Source organism: Rhinichthys klamathensis, unplaced genomic scaffold (genome assembly GCF_029890125.1).
Source record: "Rhinichthys klamathensis goyatoka isolate OS25496 unplaced genomic scaffold, OSU_Roscu_1.1 h1tg000261l_1, whole genome shotgun sequence".
Lineage (NCBI taxonomy): Eukaryota > Metazoa > Chordata > Actinopteri > Cypriniformes > Leuciscidae > Rhinichthys > Rhinichthys klamathensis.
Window position 1 is genome coordinate 1142094 of NW_026606782.1, and position 24421 is coordinate 1166514.

Here is a 24421-nt window from a genome sequence, read left to right on the forward strand (position 1 = left end):
AAAAAAACTCTTTTCCAAATTTGTTTAAACTTTCTGTATATATCAATGCATAATTAAAATGTAAGTACTCTGAAAAAGAAAGTATAAAAATCGAATGTCTGTAGACCTCTCACGACTGTTTTAAAGACAGCTCATTATTTTCATTTACTCCACCCCCTCCCTTCTGGGCTCCTTCCAAAGTCACGCCCCCAAAACACATGAACTCGCGACTCCGACCGCTGAGCTGAAGACGCATTATTTACCTGAGACGAGCGGAGAGGAAGGAGCGCAGTCAGTGCATGTAGTGACATGTCAGAATCACATGTAATAAAAAAAATCTAACTTTATCATTATGAAGATAAACAAATAAGATGTATTTTTGTACTCACTATCAAGCTACCATATTGATATCGGTAAAGTTTAAAATATATATTTATTGATTCGCTAACGAGCTAGTTATCTATAAGGCAAAGCTAAAAACAGGTTGCATGATACACGTTTTTCCATTGCCATCATTTACACTGTGATGAAGATGAATTTCGTGAAAGATTCATAACATATATGGTGTTGTGCATGTAAGAGTTTCCATGATGAAAGCATCGTTGACTCTGATGAGGACTGATCTGATAATCACTCTCCAGAGACAAGTAGCCTACCGCATCGTCAGCTCGAGGACAGATAAATCGTTGTTTATCCAAAGACTTTTTGTTCATTACCTTTTCTAGTAACGTTACTGTCTTCCTTTTTTTGGCTGGTTTGCCTTCGCGAACTGCATATGTGAATTTTGATTGGTCTTTCTCTGCCATTGTTTTGCTAAGGTTCCGTGCCTCTTGAATTCCTCAAATCAAACGGGTACGCGCAAGTGGGCAGGTCCTGTGTGGCAAAAGGGTGGTTGCCATGGTTGCGAGAGAGTGGCAGTCGCCTAAGCCAATCCTTTGTTTCGTCCCGGAAGGAAATAATGAGCTGTGTTTAGTGCAGATTAAACGGTCTAGAGTCACTCGATTTTTATACTCTTTTTATCAGAGTAGTTGCATTTTAATTATGCATTGATATATATAGAAAGTTTAAACAAATTTGGAAAAAAGTTTTTATAAAATTTCTACCTACAATACCTTTAAGGTAACCTAATTAATGGTGTAATAATAAATCTGAATTCAGAAAACAAGATCATGTAGCCTGTATAAAGTATTTTAAAAGATTATTTTATTTAAAAAATATAGATAACACTTTACAAGGGTTCCATTAGTTAACTACATTATGTCGAGTTCACACTGCATGATTTTAGCCCCAATTTTCACTCGCCGACAGATTTTGCTAAATCGCAGACAAATGCCCGATATCGGAGGCAAATCGGTGCTCGTTCACGTTAGTGTCAATCATGCAGTGCGCATTATCAAAGATGCCCGTGAGATATTTGGCATGCTAAATATCTGGACCTTTCTGCGATTCAAAATCCTGCTGTTTGAAATGTGTTCTGGCTGAAAATGACATCAGTGTTGACCTACAGCCAATGAGAGAGCAAGATACAGGGCCAATATTTCAAGAGTTATAGACCAAAATATCAGCTTTACAACTATATCAAACAGAAACAAAGCACAAACATTTGCTTGACCAGCCGCAACAGCAGCACTGTCACGTTGGTTTGGGTTTTGGTCCGTTTTTGTTTTCATGTCTTTTAATTAGTAATTTTACCTTAGTCATGTTTCCTGCTTCCTGTTTGTCATGTGATTCCCTCTTCCCCTCATGTTATCCTGTCATGTGCTTTCCTGGTTCATGTGTCTTGTTCTAATTGGTTCCCTTGTCTACGTGTCATGTTCTCATTGGGTCCTTGTTGATTATTCACAGGTGTGTCTTGTTAAGTTATTTGTCTTTGTGTATAAATAGCCCTCATGTTTCTAGAGTAGAAGTTTTTATTGTCATTGCCCAAGAAATGAACAACGAAAATCCAGCAGCAATTCATCCAGTACACATACATATAACTTTAAAAGGCAAAGCAAGAATGCACTTCGTAAAAACAAAACAAAAAAAAACAAAGATAACAACACACAAGACAAAATAGAACATTTTGCACACTGAAATGTAAACATTTTCCACATTTTCCACTATTGTCTCTTGTCGAATTGTTCCATGTACTGCTGTTGGTGAGTTTGTTCATGTGTCAAGTCAGTGTATTCCATTCATGTTTGGATATTAGTAGTGGTGGGCAGATCGAGGCTTCGTGAAACACTGAAACAGTTGAATCAAATGTGCCGTATTGTGTCGAGGCTTCGGAACTATCCAACACCCGTCTCCACGGTGACCCCTAGTGGCCAGAACCGTGTAAATGCAACAAAAACCCAGGCCAAACCTGCATAAAAACACCTTTTACAAATCTATTGCAAACTTTTTACTGAAAGTAAAATCTTTCAAATGCTATTATCTAATCATCTAATAAGATTATCATGCGTAAATGTGTTATTTTATCAATTGTCAGGGTTGTTCTATGAATGGCTCAGCTAAACAGGCCAATAAGACTATTAAACTACCTAATTTTAATTATACTACTAATGTCTAATTAAAACGTCTACAAATGTATAAAACTGATCAGAGATCAGGTAAAACCCACAGACACTTGTTCACTGGTTCTCAGTGACTCCTCGTGATTCATGGGTTGACAGAGATCATCGCCTCCAGCGGTGAAACATTGAAATTTCGAAGTGTTTCGAAACAGTTATGACGTAATGAAGCCTCGTTTACTGAAATCACGTGACTCTGGCAGTTTGATACATGCTCCGAACCATTGATTTGGAACAAAAGATTTGTAAAAGCTCCGAAGCTTCATGAAGCAGTGTTTTGAAATTGCCATCACTAGATATTAATAAACAGATCCACTGGAGGCGAGTGTAGCCGAACCAAAGTGCAGTTTATTAACATAAACTGTGCTTTTAGATGTTTTAGATGTAAACATGTGCTTTTAGACAATCAAGTAGAAGATATGTTTTTTTTTTTTGTCATTAATTTCAGGTCCTCCTGGTCCAAGAGGTCCTCGGGGAGACAAAGGGTCTCAGGGACTGCCTGGTAAAGCTGGCCAGAAAGGTGAAAGTGGTGAAAAAGGAGGACCTGGTATTGCTGGGCCTAAAGGAGAAAGGGGACCAACGGGGCCTCCTGGAGTGCCAGGGTTGAAAGGGCCACCTGGTTCAAGAGGAAGCCCTGGGTCAAAGGGTTCACGAGGATCAGGGGGCAGGGCGGGGCCTTCAGGAGAGAAAGGTGACCCCGGTATACCTGGTCTGCCTGGAAGAGATGGTCAGCCAGGTCCTTCTGGGCCACAGGGGCCCCTGGGACTCAGAGGGCCAGCTGGGCCTGCAGGACTGGAAGGCGCCCGTGGGCCCGTTGGCCCCATTGGCCCACCTGGACCTCCTGGATTACCAGGACTTCCTGCACCAGTAGTTGTGCCCCGGGTAGATCCACAAGGCTTTGTCAACCGCCAGGTAGCGCCGCCCCCAACAAGTACACCAGGTACAAGCTTTTCTTATGTTCCCTTTCACTGTTTACTGTTTATACAGAAAAAATAATTCAGATTTTATGTTATGTGGATAGTTTTTATATAAAATAAGGATCTCAAAATATTTGGCATTTGTACTCCGAGATGTATTTTGTTCATTTGTATGTAAGTTAAAGTGCCCCTGTTAAGCTATTTTAAATACTACCTTTCATGTAGTGTGTAATATAGCTTTTAGTAAATGTAAAAGTCTGCCAAGTTTTAAAGATCAAAGTGCACAACAAATATAGTTATTGTCTCCTAAAAGAAAGAATCAATTCTGAACTGCTGAAACGAGTTGTCGGCAATTCCAGTCTCACTTCCTGTTACAAACCTACATAACAATGTAACATATTTGCATAATGCCAGCCTATGGTCTTCATAGGATGCTTTATTGACTGCTCTACATTGACCCGTCCTCAAACACTGTAGTTGTAGCTGAGGCCTGGAAGAGTTTGGTTCGTGTTGTCGACATATTGAGAAGATGCTGTTTTCAATGCTGCAAATCCTTTTTGCAACTTTGCATGCACTTCAAAAGGATGAGGACTCATGCTGGAATTGATACTAGGGATGTAACGATTCACTCGCAACCGGTTGAAAATCGATAAAAATGTGTGACGATTCAAGTCGGTTGAAATGTTAAACGAATCGCGATACACATTTTAAACAGCAGGGCGCGTTTACTGTATAGCCTACGGTGAAGTTGTGTGAACCTCGCTTTACAGGCACAATAGCAGCGAGCACACACTGGCGTGAAGCTAGCGAGTGTTTTCACTTCATTCGTGGAACTTGATCTTGTGTGAGCCAAGCTCAACTTCCATAGGAATGAACTGAAAACGCTCGGTTTGCTCCGCTCGCGCCGCACCAGTGTGTGGACGCGCCGTCAAACAGTACACATGGCGACGGCAAGCGTAGATGTTGACGTTGACTCATTCAAATCGGAGGTGTGGCGGCATTTTGACTTTCCGTAGACTAATAATAATCACCACCGTGAGAAGCACCAGTCACCTCCGTTTTCAAGTAAAAGTCATTAATACGACAATTGCGAGAGCCACGGAGATCACAAGGTGCATCAGTGTTTCCGTGGCAACCAGGTGTTGTATTTTTATTTTACTATCCCTTTCTCTAAATGTGTTTTTTTTTTTAACTCTTACTAGTGTAATGATACAAATTATAACAAAATTAGAATCTTGCCTTTATTACAATGTAAAAACCCCTGTCAATCTGGTACTAATTTTACAGTCTTTTACAGAGTGTGCGAATTACCAGTGTACCCCTTAATTTTTTAATGTAGTTTTATTATTTGACAAATATATTTTAAATTAAAAAGAAATGTGCAGCATTTTGTCTGAGAAATAATAAAAGGGACACTTTTGTACACTTTTAAATCTCATTTGTTAAAAAAAATCGTGAGAAAATCGTATCGTGAATCCAGTATCGTGAATCGTATCGCATCGTGAGATGAGTGAATCGTTACATCCCTAATTGATACGGTAAAACCTTTTACAGTCTATGGGTAAAACTGACACCATTGTTACTGTGTATCAAGCGCTGAGGAAGCTTCCAGTGCTGAAATTCAGATAATGGTAATAGGCGTTTCCTTCCCAACATGCGCTGTAAGCGGTAGACCAATCACAACAGACTGAGCCATCTGACCATTAATAGCAGAGTAGGCTCTTAGAAGGGATGGGTTTAGAGAGACTGGATCCTTGTTCGAACCGTTTCAGACACTGTGAGAAAGAGGTGATGTGCAATAGGCCTGTAGCGGCGCGTCGATGACGTCGACGCTTCGACGTCAAAAATTCGTCGACGTCATATTTTTTTGTCGACGCTTCTTTATTTATTTATGTATTTTTTTTTTTTTTGCACCGTTCCCGGCGGTACAGCTCGCCACACACACGTGGGAGACCGAAACATTGCAGAATCGAGGACGAAACAGCAACCTCTTCACAGAATTCACAACAAAGCCATGCAAAAGTCCCAACAAAAGAAAAAGTCCTAAAAAAAACCAGCTCGCACTAAATCATCGAAGGTATGGGAATACTTCAAATTTAGTCCCAAACGTAAAGGTGTCGTTATTTGCGCTCTTTGTCAAATGGAGTTGACATCCCAAGTCTCCCGCATAGTGATAGCGGCTCCCTGATGACCGCAAATTAGTTAAAATCTCCCGGAATCTAGAGCTCGCGAGCTCCAAACCGTGTAGCGCGCGCAGCGAGGGAGAGAGCGAGAGACCTTGCGCGTGTGTGTGCAAATGTGCGTGTGTGCCTTATGAAGCGCATGCAAACCCCACCCCCGTCAACAAAACCGAAAAATCAGTCCGGATGTTTTTTATGAGCACTGAAAACATTAAAATGAGCACCACATCCAAGTGTGATAGGGCTCATTTGAGTAGCCTACCAAACATTTTACAGTGTAGATACTCTGTAAGAACCAGATCAAAATTGTTGTGCATTGAATGTGAACTCCAGCAATTTCCATGTTACAAAAAAGAATCGTTCAATTAGTCGTTAGATTAGTCGACTAATCGATAAAATAATCCACAGACTAATCGTTTAATTAATAATCGTTTACCCCAGCCCTAATGTGCAATGTATATTATTAGAAAATGTCAATGTTTTTTGACCTTGGATGCATGTAAACCTAATGTTGGAGACCTCCAAAACAAAATTTGGAACCTTTCAAATAGCAAAATTGGGGCACTTTAAAAGTTGTCAATTCCACAAACCACACTTTAGAATGTAACTGATGTTACTTTTTTAAATGTTTGTATAGGGACAGTACAAAAACATGAAAAACTAAAGATGCATTGCACATAGAGAGTATAGCACATGCTATACCGATGCACTTGAACTTGAAGACTTGAATTATACAGTACATAACCAGCCTATATTTCGCATAAGTGCTACTTTTTTGTTTTGTTTTTAGCAAAAATGGAGATGTGACAATATTTCTTATATTGTTTTTTATTTTTATTTTTTATCTAAGGGTGCCCACCTCAGTGGAAGAGCTTCAGAGACAAATGTTACTACTTCTCAGCTCCACCAGAAATTCTGAACTTTGATGAAACGAAGGAAAGTTGCAACAACAAGAGTTCATCTATGCTGATAATCAATGATGAAGATGAGCAGGTAAATCTTGGATACTATTCTTGAATATGTAATGTGTCTTAACAGCATTATCTAGGTCCTTCTCAAAAAATTTGCATATTGTGATAAAGTTCATTATTTTCCATAATGTAATGATAAAAATTAAACTTTCATATATTTTAGATTCATTGCACACCAACTGAAATATTTCAGGTCTTTTATTGTTTTAATACTGATGATTTTGGCATACAGCTCATGAAAACCCAAAATTCCTATCTCAAAAAATTAGCATATTTCATCCGACCAATAAAAGAAGTGTTTTTAATACAAAAAAAAAAGTCAACCTTCAAATAATTATGTTCAGTTATGCACTCAATAGTCAATACTTGGTCGGGAATCCTTTTGCAGAAATGACTGCTTCAATGCGGCGTGGCATGGAGGCAATCACCCTGTGGCACTGCTGAGGTGTTATGGAGGCCCAGGATGCTTCGATAGCGGCCTTAAGCTCATCTAGAGTGTTGGGTCTTGCGTCTCTCAACTTTCTCTTCACAATATCCCACAGATTCTCTATGGGGTTCAGGTCAGGAGAGTTGGCAGGCCAATTGAGCACAGTAATACCATGGTCAGTAAACCATTTACCAGTGGTTTTGGCACTGTGAGCAGGTGCCAGGTCGTGCTGAAAAATGAAATCTTCATCTCCATAAAGCTTTTCAGCAGATGGAAGCATGAAGGGCTCCAAAATCTCCTGATAGCTAGCTGCATTGACCCTGCCCTTGATAAAACACAGTGCACCAACACCAGCAGCTGACTTTGCACCCCAGACCATCACTGACTGTGGGTACTTGACACTGGACTTCAGGCATTTTGGCATTTCCTTCTCCCCAGTCTTCCTCCAGACTCTGGCACCTTGATTTCCGAATGACATGCAAAACTGAGCAACAGTCCAGTGCTGCTTCTCTGTAGACCAGGTCAGGCGCTTCTGCCGCTGTTTCTGGTTCAAAAGTGGCTTGACCTGGGGAATGCGGCACCTGTAGCCCATTTCCTGCACACGCCTGTGCACGGTGGCTCTGGATGTTTCTACTCCAGACTCAGTCCACTGCTTCTGCAGGTCCCCCAAGGTCTGGAATCGGTCCTTCTCCACAATCTTCCTCAGGGTCCGGTCACCTCTTCTCGTTGTGCAGCGTTTTTTGCCACACTTTTTCCTTCCCACAGACTTCCCACTGAGGTGCCTTGATACAGCACTCTGGGAACAGCCTATTTGTTCAGAAATTTCTTTCTGTCTTACCCTCTTGCTTGAGGGTGTCAATGATGGCCTTCTGGACAGCAGTCAGGTCGGGAGTCTTACCCATGATTGCGGTTTTGAGTAATGAAACAGGCTGGGAGTTTTTAAAAGCCTCAGGAATCTTTTGCAGGTGTTTACAGTTAATTAGTTGATTCAGATGATTAGGTTAATAGCTTGTTTAGAGACCCTTTTCATGATATGCTAATTTTTTGAGACAGGAATTTTGGGTTTTCATGAGCTGTATGCCAAAATCATCAGTATTAAAACAATAAAAGAACTGAAATATTTCAGTTGGTGTGCAATGAATCTAAAATATATGAAAGTTTAATTTTTATCATTACATTATGGAAAATAATGAACTTTATCACAAAATGCTAATTTTTTTAGAAGGACCTGTATATTACTCTTGAGTTTTAGACCTAATATCACTCTATAAATTTGTGTTACACAATGCACTCTTTATTATCTATCACAGCTATGGATAAAGAGGCAGATTTCTGGAAAGGGGTACTTTTGGCTGGGCCTCACAGACAGTGTAGAGGAAAACATCTGGAGATGGGTGGATGGGAGCCTGCCCAACTATAAGTGAGTACCGGTAGATAACAATGCATGAAATAAAATACCCATGAACTATTATTGTTACTCTAGTGTATATAAGTGTACATAATACATAATGTAATGTGTATCCAGTGAGGATCCACAGTAATATAGAGGGGAGATTACAGTGTTAGGAGGCATTCCCCATTAGTCATGTCTGATTTTAATTGAAAGGAAATGGAAACCTGGGCAGCCTGATAACTGGAGCCATGGTCATGAAGCGGGGGAAGACTGTGCAGGTTTAATACACGAGGGCAGTTGGAACGACTTTTTCTGCACAGATCGCATTGGTTTCATTTGTGAACGAACTAATGAATGTAAGTTCCGATTCTTGTTTCTTGCATATATTTCTAGCTTCTTTTTGTTGAAATGTGTTGTCTGCATGGTGTGCTTGGGTTCATATAGTTCACTGAGGAAATTTCTCCATTATTCACAGCCAAAGTTCCAGTTTTATAGCATCTGTTATGAAGGAACAGAGAGTATTGGATATGACAATCACAGAGACAGTTCAGAAGACTTCTGTCACAGTATCCTCTCACAAAGCACGGACGTTTCGCTTTGCCCAGTGAGCAGCATACAGGATGGACACAAAAGTAAAAGTCATTGACAATCACGAGCAAGTCAAGACTGCAAACTATTTTAAATACACTGATCACCAGTCATGTTAATGTTTAGATAAGTGAAAAAGCTGTAATGTATTGTAATCATATTGTAAATACCTGTTTTACCTGTGTCATTAACAAAGCTGATGCCACATTACTCCAGTGCAATACAATGAAGCTTTGTAGCTGCTTTAATTAAAATTAAGCTTTGAACAGCCAACCATAAAGCTGCAAATTAATATGTTGATATGTTGGAATGACTATAATCCAAAATTTGTTCACACCTGAGTTTTACTTCTTAAGTCTTGGACATCATTGATGTGATTTTGTGAATAAATCTTTAACGCTTCAAATATTTGATTATGCAGTAGCTATGTATAAAATAGTTGTGTATTTGAATACATGTACATGTATGTAATCATCATGAAAGCCCATGTTTTTATCTGAAATAAAATATAGTTGGTATTTTTCAAAAAGCTCTGTTGACATTTTTATTATCCTTATTATTTATGTCTGAATGTGGAATGTATCAATTTCATGTATTGCCTTGTCTGCCAGTGTGTGTGTGTGTGTGTGTATATATAGTTTTTATTGTGTTGGAGGTTTCTCCCTATTGGCCTGGTGGCCAATCTTCACTGATTTTACATTCCATCAGTTGAGCAGAACAAATAAGAGGACAGAATTTGGTGCGGTCATCTCGCTGGCTCATCTGATCAGGACAGCAAGTATTTGTGGTGTATCGATAGCTATGTTATCCAGGGTAAGGTCAGCATACCACCATATAGGACAAAACACATCCAACAGGAGTAACTGTCGACGCAAGAGGAAGCTGTCTGAAAGGGATATTCAGCTACTAACCCAGATTTTATCCAAAAAACATAAAACCACAGCTGCCCAACTCACTGCAGAATTAAATGCACACCTCGACTCTCCCGTTTCCACCAAAACTGTTTGTCAGCAGCTCCACAGAGTCAATATTAATGGTCGGGCTGCAATAGCCAAACCTTTGGTCACTTGTGCCAATGCCAAATGTCGGTTTCAATGGTGCCAACAGTACAAATCTTGGCCTGTGGACAATGTGGAACATGTATTGTTCTCTGATGAGTCCACCTTCGGTGTCCCACATCACGGCATTGTAGCTGTCATTCCCAAGATGAATTGATTCTGTATTGGCTGCAAAAGGAGACCCTACTACACCATACTATTGTGTTTCATTGCATCCCCTGTATATATAAATGCAGAAAGTTTTCTGTGAGGGTTGTGTTTAGGGTTAGGGAAACAGTTTGTAGAGTATGAAAATTATTAAGTCTATGGTAACGTAAAGTCCATTAGACACAATGTGTGTGTGTGTGTGTGTGTGTGTGTGTGTGTGTGTGTGTGTGTGTGTGTGTGTGTGTGTGTGTGTGTAAAATTCAGCCTTACTTTTTAAAATATATTAAAATAGAAAATATTTTAAATTGAAATAATATTTCACAATTTTACTGTTTTAATCAAATAAATGCAGCTGTTGTGAGCATAAGAGACTTTTTTCTATACTTTATAGTATAAATGTATATACTTAAATGTTACGTTTTATGATAAAACATATGGAAAATCCCCGTGTCTAAGGTATGTGTTTACTTAACACATTTTTACACCTTACTCCTTTAGTTACTGAGATAAAGCACTTTTTGTGACCACTTCCACGGTCTCCCCAATCACAAAAGTCCCAAATTATGTGCAAGTGTCTAATAAGACAAACAAACAAAAAATGTGTTTATATTATCTTGACTGCTGCTGAGTCAGAGAGTCTACCATGTGATTAAGTCATATGATTTATCAGCTGTATTTTCCATAACTTGTCCTTCACTAATTCAAAATTTACACGATCCGATTAACAAATTCCAGTGTCAAATAACATACATGTCGTACAGTAACGTTACGTCTAATCCCGCTCATATTTGTTTGGTTATGCCAAACTGTTTGTCTGTGTGTCGTATGTGCTGTGCACACTCCAGCGACACCTCGATTACCCAGTATGCACTGCGGCAGGGCTGCGAGACAGTAAGAGACTGAGGAGGGGATCCCATCAGCAACACTGACTGTAGTTTCTATTTTATTATGTTTATTAATTCACGTTTAACCAAGTGCTGACAGGGAGACGAACAAGAAGAGGATCGAGCTTAGATTCCGTTGTGTATATCTCGGCCATGCCTCTCTTCACGTCAAATCCCTTTGATCAAGATGTTGGTAAGTTTGTCATGCAGTTAGCAGGCGAGCTAACGGGACCTCATCTCTGTCTATTGTTGTTCATGGCAACCCACCGGCTTTCTGTTTCCTTTCGAGCTCACTTTAAATATTTGTGTGTTTTTTTCGCAATGGCATTCCGGTGATTAAATACTTCCCACCAGCGATTTTACCTTGACACTATCAACCTGGGCATTTAATGACAACAGTCTCACAGCTAGACATGTTATTAGCCGGATGGCTAGTCAAGTTTGTAGCTGTAGAAGCTATGATTGTTAGCGAGCAGATCTAATTTTCTCTGTTTGTATGGCGCTGACAATGCACAATTTAGTAAAAACATGTGCTTTGCAGTTTATTTAAGATGATTTGAGCCATCTCACTCTTAATGGTTTAATTCAGCCCCGACTGACTCGAGCTAACGGTTCATACGGTGACGCTGCAAATGCCCCCTTCTGCACCTCTTATATGTTATTATCCGTGTTTGTTTTTCCAAATGATGCTGTTCCTACTGCATGACTGTATCCTTTATAATAGGCTTTTAATAAGATTTCAGTGTGGTAATGTGTATAATTATTATCACTGTATTATGAGCCTGTTGATGAAAGTTTTGCTTGGATCACCGTTAAAGCCAGAATGTGTTGATGTAATATAAGCGCGTTTATATTTAGTTAATGCACTTGTAAGTTAGTTAATACAATCACATATGAGTTGATCAAACATTGCAGATAAAATAATGGTGATGTGGGAAATGTCATGTTTTGGCAGTGACTCGTGTTCTGGTGCTGCAGAATGATGTTTATTGTGAGTGTTTTGTAGTGGTAAGTTATCTCTGTACCTAATCGCAGATACTGACCATGGCAGGTTTATTTTTGTGTAAGTTAACCTCTGTCCTCTATTTGACACCTTGCTAGATTGATCAAGAGAATCTCACAACAAATGTAGGTCACTGGTTAACCTTCTGCTTTCTGTAAGTGTCATAAATTAACCTTTGTTTTATTAAGGGGAATGTTTTCCACCTGCTGGAATTGATTTACATGGGACTTTTTTTTATTTAAATTATGGCTGTTAATTATAAAATAAAATCCACATAAAAGTTGCTGTAAATAATTATTTGTAACAACATATCATAACAATTAACATGGAGATTTTTGAAAGCCGCATTCTTCAATGTCATGTAAATATATCCTACAGATATCTGACATATAAACTACCATTCAAAAGTTCAGTCCGTCAGTAAGATTTTTTTAGAAGAAAATTAATACTTTTATTCAGCAAGGATGTATTAAATTGAAACTGTAATAGGCATAAATAATTTTAAGAATGTTAAAAAGATTTGTTTTAAAATAAATGCTGTTGTTCTATTGAATTGGTCATTAAAGAATCCTTAATTATTATTATTTTTTTTACAAAAATAAGCAACAAATATTTTCAACATTGATAATAATAAGAAATGTTTCTTGAGCACCAGATAGCTAAGCATATTAGAATGATTTCTGAAGGATCATGTGACACACTGAAGTCTGGAGTAAAGTGCTGAAAATTCAGCAATAAATAAATATTTCAAATAAATGCAGCCTTTAGCATAACTAACTAAGTGACTTTCAAAAACATGAATTTTTTTTAAAGGTAGTGTATACTTACAAATAGACCTATAACATAATAATATAATTCATAAAAGGGTGGTATTTCCCTTTCGGTTTCAAAAACTGGTTAATTTCTGACTCTGGTTTCTGTAATGTGTAAAAGCCCGGATAAACTCACGCAAAGTTATTTTTCGTTCTTCGCTTAAAAAGAAGTTCGAAATACTCGACCAGTGGTATACTGTTAGCAAACATCCGACGCCACCCACACTGCTGAAAGCGGCCTTTAAATGAATATGTAAATATGTGCTGCGCGCTTTCCTCTCAATAACAGAATAAACAGAAAACTAATATGACAGCGATGATAAAACGTCAGTAAGCAGCATCTGATCATAGCGATGTGATGTAAACTGCTTGCTTTTAAACAGTATCAAACATGAAGAGAACACAGTGTCAGTGTCTTTCAATTTAGAATTACAACTTCACTTTTTACTATAAAGCAGCTTTCTAGCGTGTTCATGTTTTTGGATTGAACAGAAGAAATTAACTGGAGAAGATTTCCACGTCAAAGAAGGCGGAGCCTCCTCGCACACCTAACCATTACATATGTTTACTTTTCCGGAAAGTTCACTTTGGCTAGCTGTTTCGAATTCTCGAAACAAACCCAAAACAAACTTCATCTTGGCCTGATTTCGTTCGAAAGGACGTCATCAGTTCTTCAATTTTGCTTGAACAATCTGGGGCCTTTTACAGATAGATACACTTTTATTCAGTATGAATATGTATATACATGTTATGCTATTTAATCTGTGGAATCACAGGAAACCTTTGTCAATATGAGGGATAAATATTCGAGTAACTATTGTTTTGCAGAGAAAGCAACAAGTGAGATGAACACAGCTGAGGACTGGGGCCTCATTCTGGACATTTGTGACAAGATCGGACAGTCTCGCACTGGGTTAGTGAACAAGCGTTCAGAATGATTTTGAGTGTCTTTTCGATGAATGAGTGTTTAACAGGTTAAATGTTATTGCTTTTCTTCTGAAGGCCTAAAGAATGCCTGCGATCTATAATGAGGAGAGTGAATCACAAGGATCCCCATGTTGCCATGCAAGCCTTGACGGTAAGGCAAACAATTCTTAATGCTTTCCATCTCAAGTATGCAAACATCAGAGGCCATTAATGAACTGTTGAGAATGAAATAAGTGTTTTCTCTTCCATAGCTACTCGGTGCATGTGTGTCAAACTGTGGAAAAATATTCCATTTAGAGGTCTGCTCCAGGGAATTTGCTAGTGAAGTTAGCAACGTGCTAAATAAGGTACGCACTTTTGTTTGTAGAACTACTATGCTTCAATGTTTTGTCCAGCAGCATAAGACTGATGCTTTGGCCTTTCTTCTCAAGGGCCACCCAAAAGTGTGTGAGAAGCTGAAGGCTCTCATGGTGGAATGGGCTGAGGATTTCCGTAATGACCCCCAGCTCAGCCTCATATCGGCCATGATCAAGAACCTCAGAGAACAGGGCGTCATCTTCCCTGCGGTGGGCTCTCAGGTGAGCAGCTCTACCAGGATCTGCCAGTTCACTGGATTCTGTGAAATGCTGTAGTTACTTGTTATACAAGTATGTAGGGAATTGAATGTGTGTCAACAGGAGGGCAGTTTCACTTTAAAGGGCAAATCTGAATCTTCAGCACACAAAAAAGCATGCTTAACCTGATATTAAAGGAAATAGCGTTCAAAGGTTTGGGGTCAGTAACATTTTTATTTTTAAAGAAAATAATACCTTTATTCAGCAAAGATGTATTAAATGACCGCAAGTGACAGAAAATACATTTATAATGTTACAAAATATTTATATGTCAAATAAATGCTGTCCTTTTAATCTTTTGTTAATCAAAGAAACCTGGATTTTTTTGTTATAATTTTCCACAAAAATATTAATCAGAACAACTGTTTTCAACATTGACAATAATAAGAGATGTTTCTTGAGCAGCAAATCAGCATATTAGAATGATTTCATCCTGCTAAAAAAAAGTCAGTGCTTTCACTATTCCTTAATCCGTCCTTGTTTTAGCTTTTACTATTCTGAATCTGAACAATGTCTGAAACTTTGCATTAGTAGCACTTCTCCTGTTTATTGCCTGTGTTTAATGAATAAATGTCAATTTCGGAAGGATCATGTGACACTCTGAAGACTGGAGTGCTGGCTGCTAAAATAAATCTGCTTTGTCATCACAGGAATAAATTAGACTAAAATATAATCAAATAGAAAATCATTTTAATTTGTAATAATATTTCACAATATTACTGGTTAAACTTTTTCTTTTTTTTACACTGTAAATGCAGTCTTGGTGAGTATATTAGACTTCTTTCAAAAACATAAAAAAAATATCACTTTATATACTGTATATGCATTTTGTATTTTTTTTATTCAAAATTGTATTTTACTATTAATCTTATTTTGTTATTATTATTTATATATATATTTTTCTTTTCTTTTTCTTTTTTTTTCCATATATGTTGGGCTGCTCAAACAAACAGTGTTTATGCACTTCAGGTTTTAGATGTTTTTTTGGTTTGGAGTGTTTAATAATGAGATGTTTAACTATTTGTTCAGGCAGCAGAACAAGCTAAAGCCAGTCCTGCATTGGTAGCTAAAGACCCTGCAACATCAACAAACAAGAAGGAAGAAGAAGACCTTGCTAAAGGTGGGCACAAATCTGTAATGCTGAAGTCAGCAATGAATTTCCTTGAAGAAAGAGAGGTAATCTCTCTGTCTGTGTCTCTCTTTCTCAGCGATCGAACTGTCCCTGAAGGACCAGCGGCAGCAGCCTCAGGTCTCTCTGTCTGGCCTCTACCCGAGCACCAGCAGCCTCCTCACCTCTCACAAGACTGAGGGCAGAAAGGTCAGGGCCATCTATGACTTTGAGGCAGCCGAGGACAATGAGCTCACCTTTAAATCAGGCGAGATCATCACCATCATGGATGACAGGTGAGTCTGGTTCTGTTCATTGATGGTCACAATAGATGGTTCAGGCTGTGTTTGAAATCATTCCCTTTAGCCCTATTTGGATGGGACTAGTTTTTTATATATATATATATATATGGGAAAAATGTGCATTTCACAGACATAATTTTATGGATTTTAACCCTGTCCAAATCTGCCATTTCTGTGTTTTTTTCACACAACATCAGTAAAATTTCCAGGGCTAACAGTGATGTTACTCCTGTCCAAATCTACGCATCAAATCACAGATGTTGGGTGATTAGAAAACTAGTCCCATCCGATTAGGGCTTTTGTATTATTCACTGGTAATTTGTTCATTCAGCGCTCTGTAGAGATGGAGTGAATGATTCTAAACACAGCCAATGAGTTGTTGTTTCTAAATGAAACTTGGTGGGAGGGGGCTTAAGCATCTCTTCTCTATCACAGTGACCCTAACTGGTGGAAGGGCGAGACGTACCAGGGTGTTGGGCTTTTTCCGTCAAACTTTGTGACAGCAGACCTGACAGCAGAGCCTGAGATGAGTGAGTAAAGCTGTCACATCTACTCTTTTGCTGTTAAAAGTCGTTCATTCTAGAAAAATGGAGCGGTATGTTTGGACAGAAGACGAGACAGAGTTCTTTATTAAACTCATAAAAGACAAAAGAATTACGGGAATACTGGATTTTAAACAAAGAAATGCCACAATTTATCAAGACCTTGAAGCAGATAGGAGGGAGAAACACAGAAACACCTCATACGTGGCTGGTCCTTGCCATTAATGCTTGGTTAACACGCTTCTGTGTCCTTCGATTCAAAATAATTGCTAGTGCGGTGGCTGCGATATATACGTAAACTAGGGGTTGGAATCGCAGGGTACCTCATGATACGAATACGATACATGGCTCACGATACCGATAATATCACGATACAGCTATTCTGTGATAATCAAATATTGCTAGACTATCCTATCACGATAGACTATAGACTATACATCACGATATCTGTCTATCTACAGTATGCAAGCAAAATGCCTGTAAAAAGGTTAAGTGCAGGTCTTCTCTCTTTATTAAAGTCTAAACAACACAAAGTGTTTCAGTCTGTCTATAAAATTAAATTTAGCATTTTAAGTAAATTAAATGGACAAATCCATTTGATGAGTAATATTTTACTCACTGCTGTCCGCCATCCCATTAAAAACTAGGGATGTGCGGATCAACTAATTTGACAGTCGTTTAAACGGAAGTTTTGTAACCAACTAGACTAAAAGTAAAAAACCCTCTAAAGACTTGTGTATATATATATATATGATCCATTTGAGCACTTAATCTATTAATCAAACAGTCAAATCCCATAATAAACGCCGCACGTTTGGCGAATAAAACTTATTCTGATTCTGAAGTGCAGTTATTTTTTCTGGAGTTGAAGTGAATATGCGATGGGCATTCATTTGCTTGCTTCGGCGATCACAGCTAAGTACATGTACTGAATGTGGTTATGCATGGCTCTAGTGGAATTATCCCACTTTGAAATGGCACGGCTTACAAAAAACTTTTGCGTTTTAATTCTAATTCAAAATACTGCCGCACCTGTCCTCGTTTGTCTTTTGAGCGGTAATTTTTTGTGCTCTCTGTGACTGACACAAAGAAAACGCATCTGAGGTCAAATAAAAAGATTAGGCCCTACCTCTTTAGGTATTATTATTATTAGGTGTTTTATTTTAATGTGCTATTTAAAATGCTTTTTAATATAAATGTAACAAAGTTCAAGGCGCAGGGAGGAAGGGGGAACCAGTGAAAGGTAAACGGAAGTTTTAAAATAAATAAAACGAAAGTAAACGGCTGGTGCTTCATAGCCGACTGGCGTTCATTAATACAAGCTAATATCCTCTTGGGTTTTGGTTTTCTGTTTATTACATTACATTATTTCTCTGTCCTTAGTGAAAACAGAGAAGAAGACTGTGCAGTTCAGTGAAGACGTCCAGGTAGAGACGATTGAACCGGAACCAGAGCCGGTCTACATTGATGAGGTGAGGCTGCATATACACTCACCGGCCACTTTATTAGGTACACCTGTCCAACTGCTCGTTAACACTTAATTTCTAAGCAGCCAATCACATGGCGGCAACTCAGTGCATTTAGGCATGTAGACATGGTCAAGACAATCTCCTGCAGTTCAAACCGAGCATCAGTATGGGGAAGAAAGTTGATTTGAGTGACTTTGAACGTGGCATGATTGTTGGTGCCAGAAGGGCTGGTCTGAGTATTTCAGAAACTGCTAATCTACTGGGATTTTCACGCACAACCATCTCTAGGGTTTACAGAGAATGGTCCGAAAAAGAAAAAACATCCAGTGAGCGGCAGTTCTGTGGGCGGAAATGCCTTGTTGATGCCAGAGGTCAGAGGAGAATGGCCAGACTGGTTCGAGCTGATAGAAGGGCAACAGTGACTGAAATAACCACTCGTTACAACCGAGGTATGCAGCAAAGCTTTTGTGAAGCCACAACACGCACAACCTTGAGGCGGATGGGCTACAACAGCAGAAGACTCCACCGGGTACCACTCATCTCCACTACAAATAGGAAAAAGAGGCTACAATTTGCAAGAGCTCACCAAAATTGAACAGTTGAAGACTGGAAAAATGTTGCCTGGTCTGATGAGTCTCGATTTCTGTTGAGACATTCAGATGTTAGAGTCAGAATTTGGCGTAAACAGAATGAGAACATGGAACCATCATGCCTTGTTACCACTGTGCAGGCTGGTGGTGGTGGTGTAATGGTGTGGGGGATGTTTTCCTGGCACACTTTAGGCCCCTTAGTGCCAATTGGGCATCGTTTAAATGCCACGGCCTACCTGAGCATTGTTTCTGACCATGTCCATCCCTTTATGGCCACCATGTACCCATCCTCTGATGGCTACTTCCACCATGTCACAAAGCTCTAATCATTTCAAATTGGTTTCTTGAACATGACAATGAGTTCACTGTACTAAAATGGCCTCCACCGTCACCAGATCTCAACCCAATAGAGCATTTTTGGGATGTGGTGGAACGGGAGATTCGCATCATGGATGTGCAGCCGACAAATCTGCGGCAACTGTGTGATGCCATCATGTCAATATGGACCAAACTCCCTGAGGAATGCTTCCAGCACCTTGTTGAATCTATGCCACGAAGAATTGAGGCAGTTCTGAAGGCAAAAGGGGGTCCAACCCGTTACTAGCATGGGGTACCTAATAAAGTGGCCGGTGAGTGTATCTCACAGCATTTGGCTTCATACACACTCCTCACAACCATAGATGCATGGAATTGGACAGTGAAATGAATGATCCACTGTTCACTATTTCCTTTCTAAGATGTCAGATGCTCTCGTTGGAGAACTGTGTTCAGCTCTCATAGAAGTGTCATGCAGTCTGGTTTGAATGTCTTTGTAATGTTTTGCAGGAGAAAATGGACCAGCTGCTTCAGATGATCCAGAGTGCAGACCCAACAGACGACCAGTCGGACTCCTGTGAACTCCTGCAGTTGGAGGGTGAGTCTAAAACCATATCCGTATGCTCTGACAGAGTATGTTGGATCTGTGTTGTAGAGCACATTGATTCAAATTTGTTCCCCCTCCCACAATCAGCTGCTTGCAACCAGATGGGTCCTCTCATTGATCAGAAGTTAGAAGACATTGACAGGTATTCCCATCTAAAAACTAATTTAAATAAAAAAAACATCCATCCTTCCATATATCTAGCAAAGCGTATAAACAATCCATTGAAACCAATGTGATCTCACATGTAGGAAATGTGTCATGCTTTCAGAAAACACTCAGAGCTGTCCGACCTGAACATGAAGGTCATGGAAGCACTGTCTCTCTATGCTAAGCTAATGAATGAAGACCCAGTATACACTATGTATGCTAAACTACAGAGCCAGCAGTACTACATGCAGCAGACCCCAAACGGTTCCCAGCAGGTGAGAATCTGTCAAATTATTAAAGTGTGTATATTATAAGTTTGATATGGTTTAATGCTAAATATAATTTGTTATGATGGCTGTTGTTTGTTTTGGCAGTGGTATATTAGAGAAAGTCTCTGTTTTATTTTCAGGTGTACTCTGGCCAGCCCACTGGAGGGCAGTATGCAATGGGTAGCACAGCAGTACCGGGATACAATGTTCCAATGGAGCAGCTCTCTGCAATGAACCAAACAGGAACACCAATGGCTGGGCAGCCTCCCAGGTAATCACAATTTATTATAATTCACAAATATAAGAATTTTGAAGTTATTAGTATTTAAAAGAAATAAAAACATAAAAGGCTGTATCAATGCATTTATTATGAGGATGGTAATATATTATTATTGTTGTTGTCACAGGTTTTTATTTTATTATTGTACATTTAAAAACTGTATCAATGCATTTATAAAATTATTATTATTATTTTTGTTTTTTATTTATTAGGGGCCAAGCACTGAAGGTGGGTAGGCACCTATTGTAATCATTAGTGTTCTTCCGCTATTGAGTCTATGGCAGCTTATAGAACCGCGCACGGAAACGTTATGAAATTTGGACAGTCTGAACTGTTACCATAGCAGATGTGGAGTCTCTAACTCAATCCCTCTAGCGCCACCAGCTGTCCAAATATTCACTCATGTTTATCCTAATAACTTTTGAACAGTAAGGGCTAGAAACAAACAAAATCTCTATGATTCCTTGGCTTTCATTTTTTATTTGATTGCACCCTATAACGTCATTTTCTGTAATTAAATTATTTTTCATGCCGTGCTGGTATGACTTATCGTACCGCCTTTTGTGCTTGGCTTGTGCCAAAACGACGTTGTTGTGTAAATGAACTGCCAGAACGCATTAAAAGTTTTCTGTTTTCTGTCGAAAACGGTGTTGTGTAAGTGGCCCCCAAGTTACTAACTAATGATTTTTACATCGAAAATGCATCAATTAAAAACTTAATTACAAAAAAGCTAAACAATGACTTTATTCTAGAGCTGCCGTACAGCCAAAACAATCTTTGTTGCATTCACTTCCTATTATCACTGTAAAGCTGCTTTGAAACAATCTGTATTGTGACCTGTAGGTGACTTGACTTGGCCCCTTAATGGCTGCTTGCAGCTATATTGATGGTGCGTTCACGTGCTATGGTAATTATGGTAAATACCAAAAGCCGACATGGAAAATGCACATGAACACCCCCTCATGTGGTGTTTTCCACTGGGCAACTCGTAGAATATTTTGATGCACGAGTTGCCGAGATGATATTACCTTTGACCTTTTCAAAATGGCGGAGAGCAACGCAAGAGTTGTGAATGGTAAAAATATGTACTATTCATGATCTAGAAAATATACAGCATATATTATTTACGTTTGAGTTTTGATAAATCATTTTCTTGCTGTAGCAGATGACTTAAGCAATCTAAAATAGTTTTAGCTAAATAACAGGTCTGGATCTCCATGTTTTTACCACATTACGACAACAAAAGCACTTGAACGCAACACACTGGTAAATACCAGTTCACAAGTGGAAAATACCATATTTTCCATAGCACGTGAACGCACCATTAGGGGCCAAGCGCAGATGGACTTTTGTACCGTAAGGGCTAGAAAAAGTTTTTTTCCTCTGATTCCTTGGCAAAGACGATTTGATTGCACCATCTGACATCATTTTCCATCATGAAAATTTTTCTGCCATTTACAATTTTCAGAAAAAACTTTTTTGATCTCCTCCTAAGCTGTTGCTCCAATTTTCACGAAAGTTTAAGCAGATCATCTTCAGACCAAATGAATTCTGACAAAATGTTATGGAATTCAAGAAAAACACGTGAACAAATTTGACGAACAGCATGCCAATATGAACATGAGGCTTTATCTCAGTAACGCTGTAGCGTATTCTGACCAAACGTGGTTTCTGTTACAACCATGATCCTGAGATATGAAAAATGGTTCTTTTTGCTTATAACTTCTGAACAGTTTGGCAAAAAAACAAAAAAATCACAAAACTGGTCTCTTTAGATTCAGTGCAGCATGCCGATTCGAAACGATATCCAATTTTCCCATATAGGCCATTTTGGGTGTTGGCCATTTTGAATTTTGGCGTAAAATGTTATAATTTACTAACGCATTGGGGTATCGTTACGGAACTCAGTATGTGTCTTCGGCAGCATGCCCTGACGGTACTCAAAACGTTTTGGGGCAAAAATGATAAAGAAATGTCCAATAATGCTAATAACTTTTGATTAAATTAGCTTATTCTATAAAATGTTATATTCATAACTTTTTTTAAGTTACTTGCATAAAAACGTACAATGTTAACTAACTGCTAGTTGGTCTTACTAGTTCTTAAGACACTGTCTTAACATAATGGCTATGTTTATGCAACCGGCCCCTGGTCTTAATAGATTCCTTGGGTCATGCCAAGAACATAGATACCAATTTTGCCATAGTCGACTGAACTTCCTGTGCATTAAAAAAAGAAAATTTGTATTAATACATTGATGAAATTATTATTATTATATTTGTATAATTCTATAAAAGTCTGATTTGTTTTTGTCACATGTGTTTATCAGTGATGCCCATATGTACATGAGCCAGCCTCCAGTCTACAGCCCCTCTCCTGGCAGCCTGGCCCCAGCTGATGTTCAGTACTACCAGACTCAACCCGGCGCTCCGGCGAACATGACCCAGACCCATGGCTACAACGTGCCCTCCTCCCAAAACCACCCTGCTACTGCAGACAACCTACAGACCCCTTACCCTGAGAAAGCCCTCTTATAGGACCCCTAGAGACTCAACCTCTGTGGTTTCATACAGACACACACACTTACAGTTACAAACAAAGAACATTCAGCTCACACACAGATATCTCTTAGATTTTCTTCTCCTCCTCTTCTTTAAGACACACTACGTCATACAAACACTGATTCTGATCATGAGAGGATGTGCCGATTGTTGACTACTAACAGGTGGTGTTCTCACAGAGCGGTTCTGATTGATACTTTTTTTGGTCTCTTCTCTTTTATAAGAACATTTTGCTAAAGGTAATGAGAAACGCTAAGTTATACCATTTATTTGGCATTTTCATTATAGTTATAATTAACTGGACGTTTCTTACAGGAAAACACACAAAGAGAGCATGCTTGTGTTGTACCGGTACATACATTTCCGTACCAATGTCAGTCCCCGATAGTCTAGCATTCGTTACAACAGGTCCTAAAGGGGAGGTTACATCATTTTAATTTGTCATCACTATGTGTCTGTGTGTGTATGCAAGAGAGTGTCCAGGCCCACAGAAGTCATCTCGCATCTCTCCTCCAGAACCATATAGCGAAACACTGCCATTGTCTTGACAGTGGCCCATCACCCCAATGTCTTTAAGCTCACTTCTCAGTGTTAAAAAAGATCAAATGTTTTCTTTTTTTTTGTGTGTGTGTATTTTATTTATATTTTGATTGCCGGTTTGCTGTTTTAATTGACAGTACATTAATAGAAGGATGTAATATTCTGCCTGTGTGCAGATGTGTATATACAAGAGCTCACCTCTGTCTTTAGAGCGTAATGTTCAAAGCAGCTGCTGCTTCTGTAGAAAGGGCACATTGGAAGTTGAGGAGTAATGTTACTCCACATCATGCACTTTTAATTGACCTTTTTCATTACCCTCATTTCAGATGTGTCCATTTAAAACGTACATTTCCTAAGAACCCGAATGGCATTAACCCTGCACTCTAACCCTCCCCTTTTTTCCATAACTGTTTCAAAACAGATGATAGAAATACTCATGCAACTTGTCTTGGATTTTGCAAACTTATCCCCTGGGAATGAATTATCATGTGTAAATGCACTGTAGCGCGTTGAATGATCGATCTAACTTCGTAAAGTCCTGGCGAGGGCTGAGACTGACACTAAAGAGAACAGACTCGGTTCATTGGAATCTCCTACTCTAAACTAAGGCAGTATCCCACATCTGTCTCGATGTAGCTACAGTGAGTTACTGACGTTTCATTGAGAACATTCTGGGAAATTGGGACCACGGGCCAGTTCTAATGTAACACCTTAGCATTTGCACACGGAGATGAAATCCTTACGTCAACCTTATCCACAGGGAAAATGACTGTTTTTGGTGTATCAGTTCTATGTACCCAGTTGTTTATGTACTATTTTAATCATCTTAATTATTAGTATTCACAATAAAACTAGGCCAAATGTACAGCACATGTTGTGTCTCATGTTTATGCGTCCACTAGTGTGTTCTTTGCTCAGGCAGACAGGTGGTTTATTAGTGGCTTATTGGTTAAGGGGCTAGTTTAGGACAGCAAGACATTCCTTGCAATTAGTGTTCACGTGAAAAATATAATAATTTACATTTGATGCTGTAAGTGTGTTAATTTAACAAGACAAAACAGATTCTGTGACTATGATTCACTGATAAGTTACGAAAACATGCTTTAGATGTTAGTTTTCATCGTTTAATGATACATTATTAGAAATGGATATATTTGTAGACAAAGGTCTCAGCTAAGGAATAATGAAAGGGAACAGGTTTTTAGGGAAAACAAATGAACATTTATCCACTTAATA

General features: G+C 38.9%; 2 protein-coding genes across 3 annotated transcripts in view; both read left to right on the forward strand.

Annotated features, from left to right (window-relative positions):
- The window catches only part of colec12 (collectin sub-family member 12), a 43100-nt gene extending 33561 nt beyond the window's left edge, over nucleotides 1-9539 (forward strand). The window contains exons 6-10 of the mRNA XM_056267566.1: nucleotides 2983-3474; nucleotides 6482-6624; nucleotides 8340-8449; nucleotides 8636-8778; nucleotides 8898-9539. Of these exons, the coding sequence (XP_056123541.1) occupies nucleotides 2983-3474; nucleotides 6482-6624; nucleotides 8340-8449; nucleotides 8636-8778; nucleotides 8898-8917 (908 nt within the window). The 3' untranslated portion in view covers nucleotides 8918-9539. The remainder of the gene's footprint in view (nucleotides 1-2982; nucleotides 3475-6481; nucleotides 6625-8339; nucleotides 8450-8635; nucleotides 8779-8897) is intronic.
- A 1575-nt stretch (nucleotides 9540-11114) lies between these two features.
- Nucleotides 11115-23102, forward strand: stam (signal transducing adaptor molecule (SH3 domain and ITAM motif) 1). 2 transcript variants are annotated; one of them, XM_056267568.1, is made up of 14 exons: nucleotides 11115-11292; nucleotides 13743-13827; nucleotides 13917-13992; nucleotides 14093-14188; nucleotides 14273-14419; nucleotides 15485-15575; nucleotides 15664-15859; nucleotides 16301-16395; nucleotides 17791-17879; nucleotides 19292-19379; nucleotides 19476-19530; nucleotides 19657-19810; nucleotides 19945-20075; nucleotides 22414-23102. In XM_056267568.1, the coding sequence occupies exons 1-14, from the start codon at nucleotides 11253-11255 to the stop codon at nucleotides 22619-22621; spliced, it is 1551 nt and encodes a 516-aa protein (XP_056123543.1). In that variant the 5' UTR covers nucleotides 11115-11252; the 3' UTR covers nucleotides 22622-23102. The 2 variants fall into 2 exon arrangements, with proteins under 2 accessions (XP_056123543.1, XP_056123544.1); XM_056267569.1 differs by lacking the exon at nucleotides 11115-11292 and adding an exon at nucleotides 12234-12256.
- The last annotated feature ends 1319 nt before the right edge of the window (nucleotides 23103-24421 follow it).

Coding starts and splice junctions, on each gene's coding strand:
- stam (XM_056267568.1), top strand. CDS start 11,253: ATGCCTCTCTTCACGTCAAATCCCTTTGATCAAGATGTTG. Junction 14,189..14,272: donor TTAGCAACGTGCTAAATAAG/GTACGCACTTTT, acceptor TTTCTTCTCAAG/GGCCACCCAAAAGTGTGTGA. Junction 19,811..19,944: donor CCCCAAACGGTTCCCAGCAG/GTGAGAATCTGT, acceptor TTTTATTTTCAG/GTGTACTCTGGCCAGCCCAC.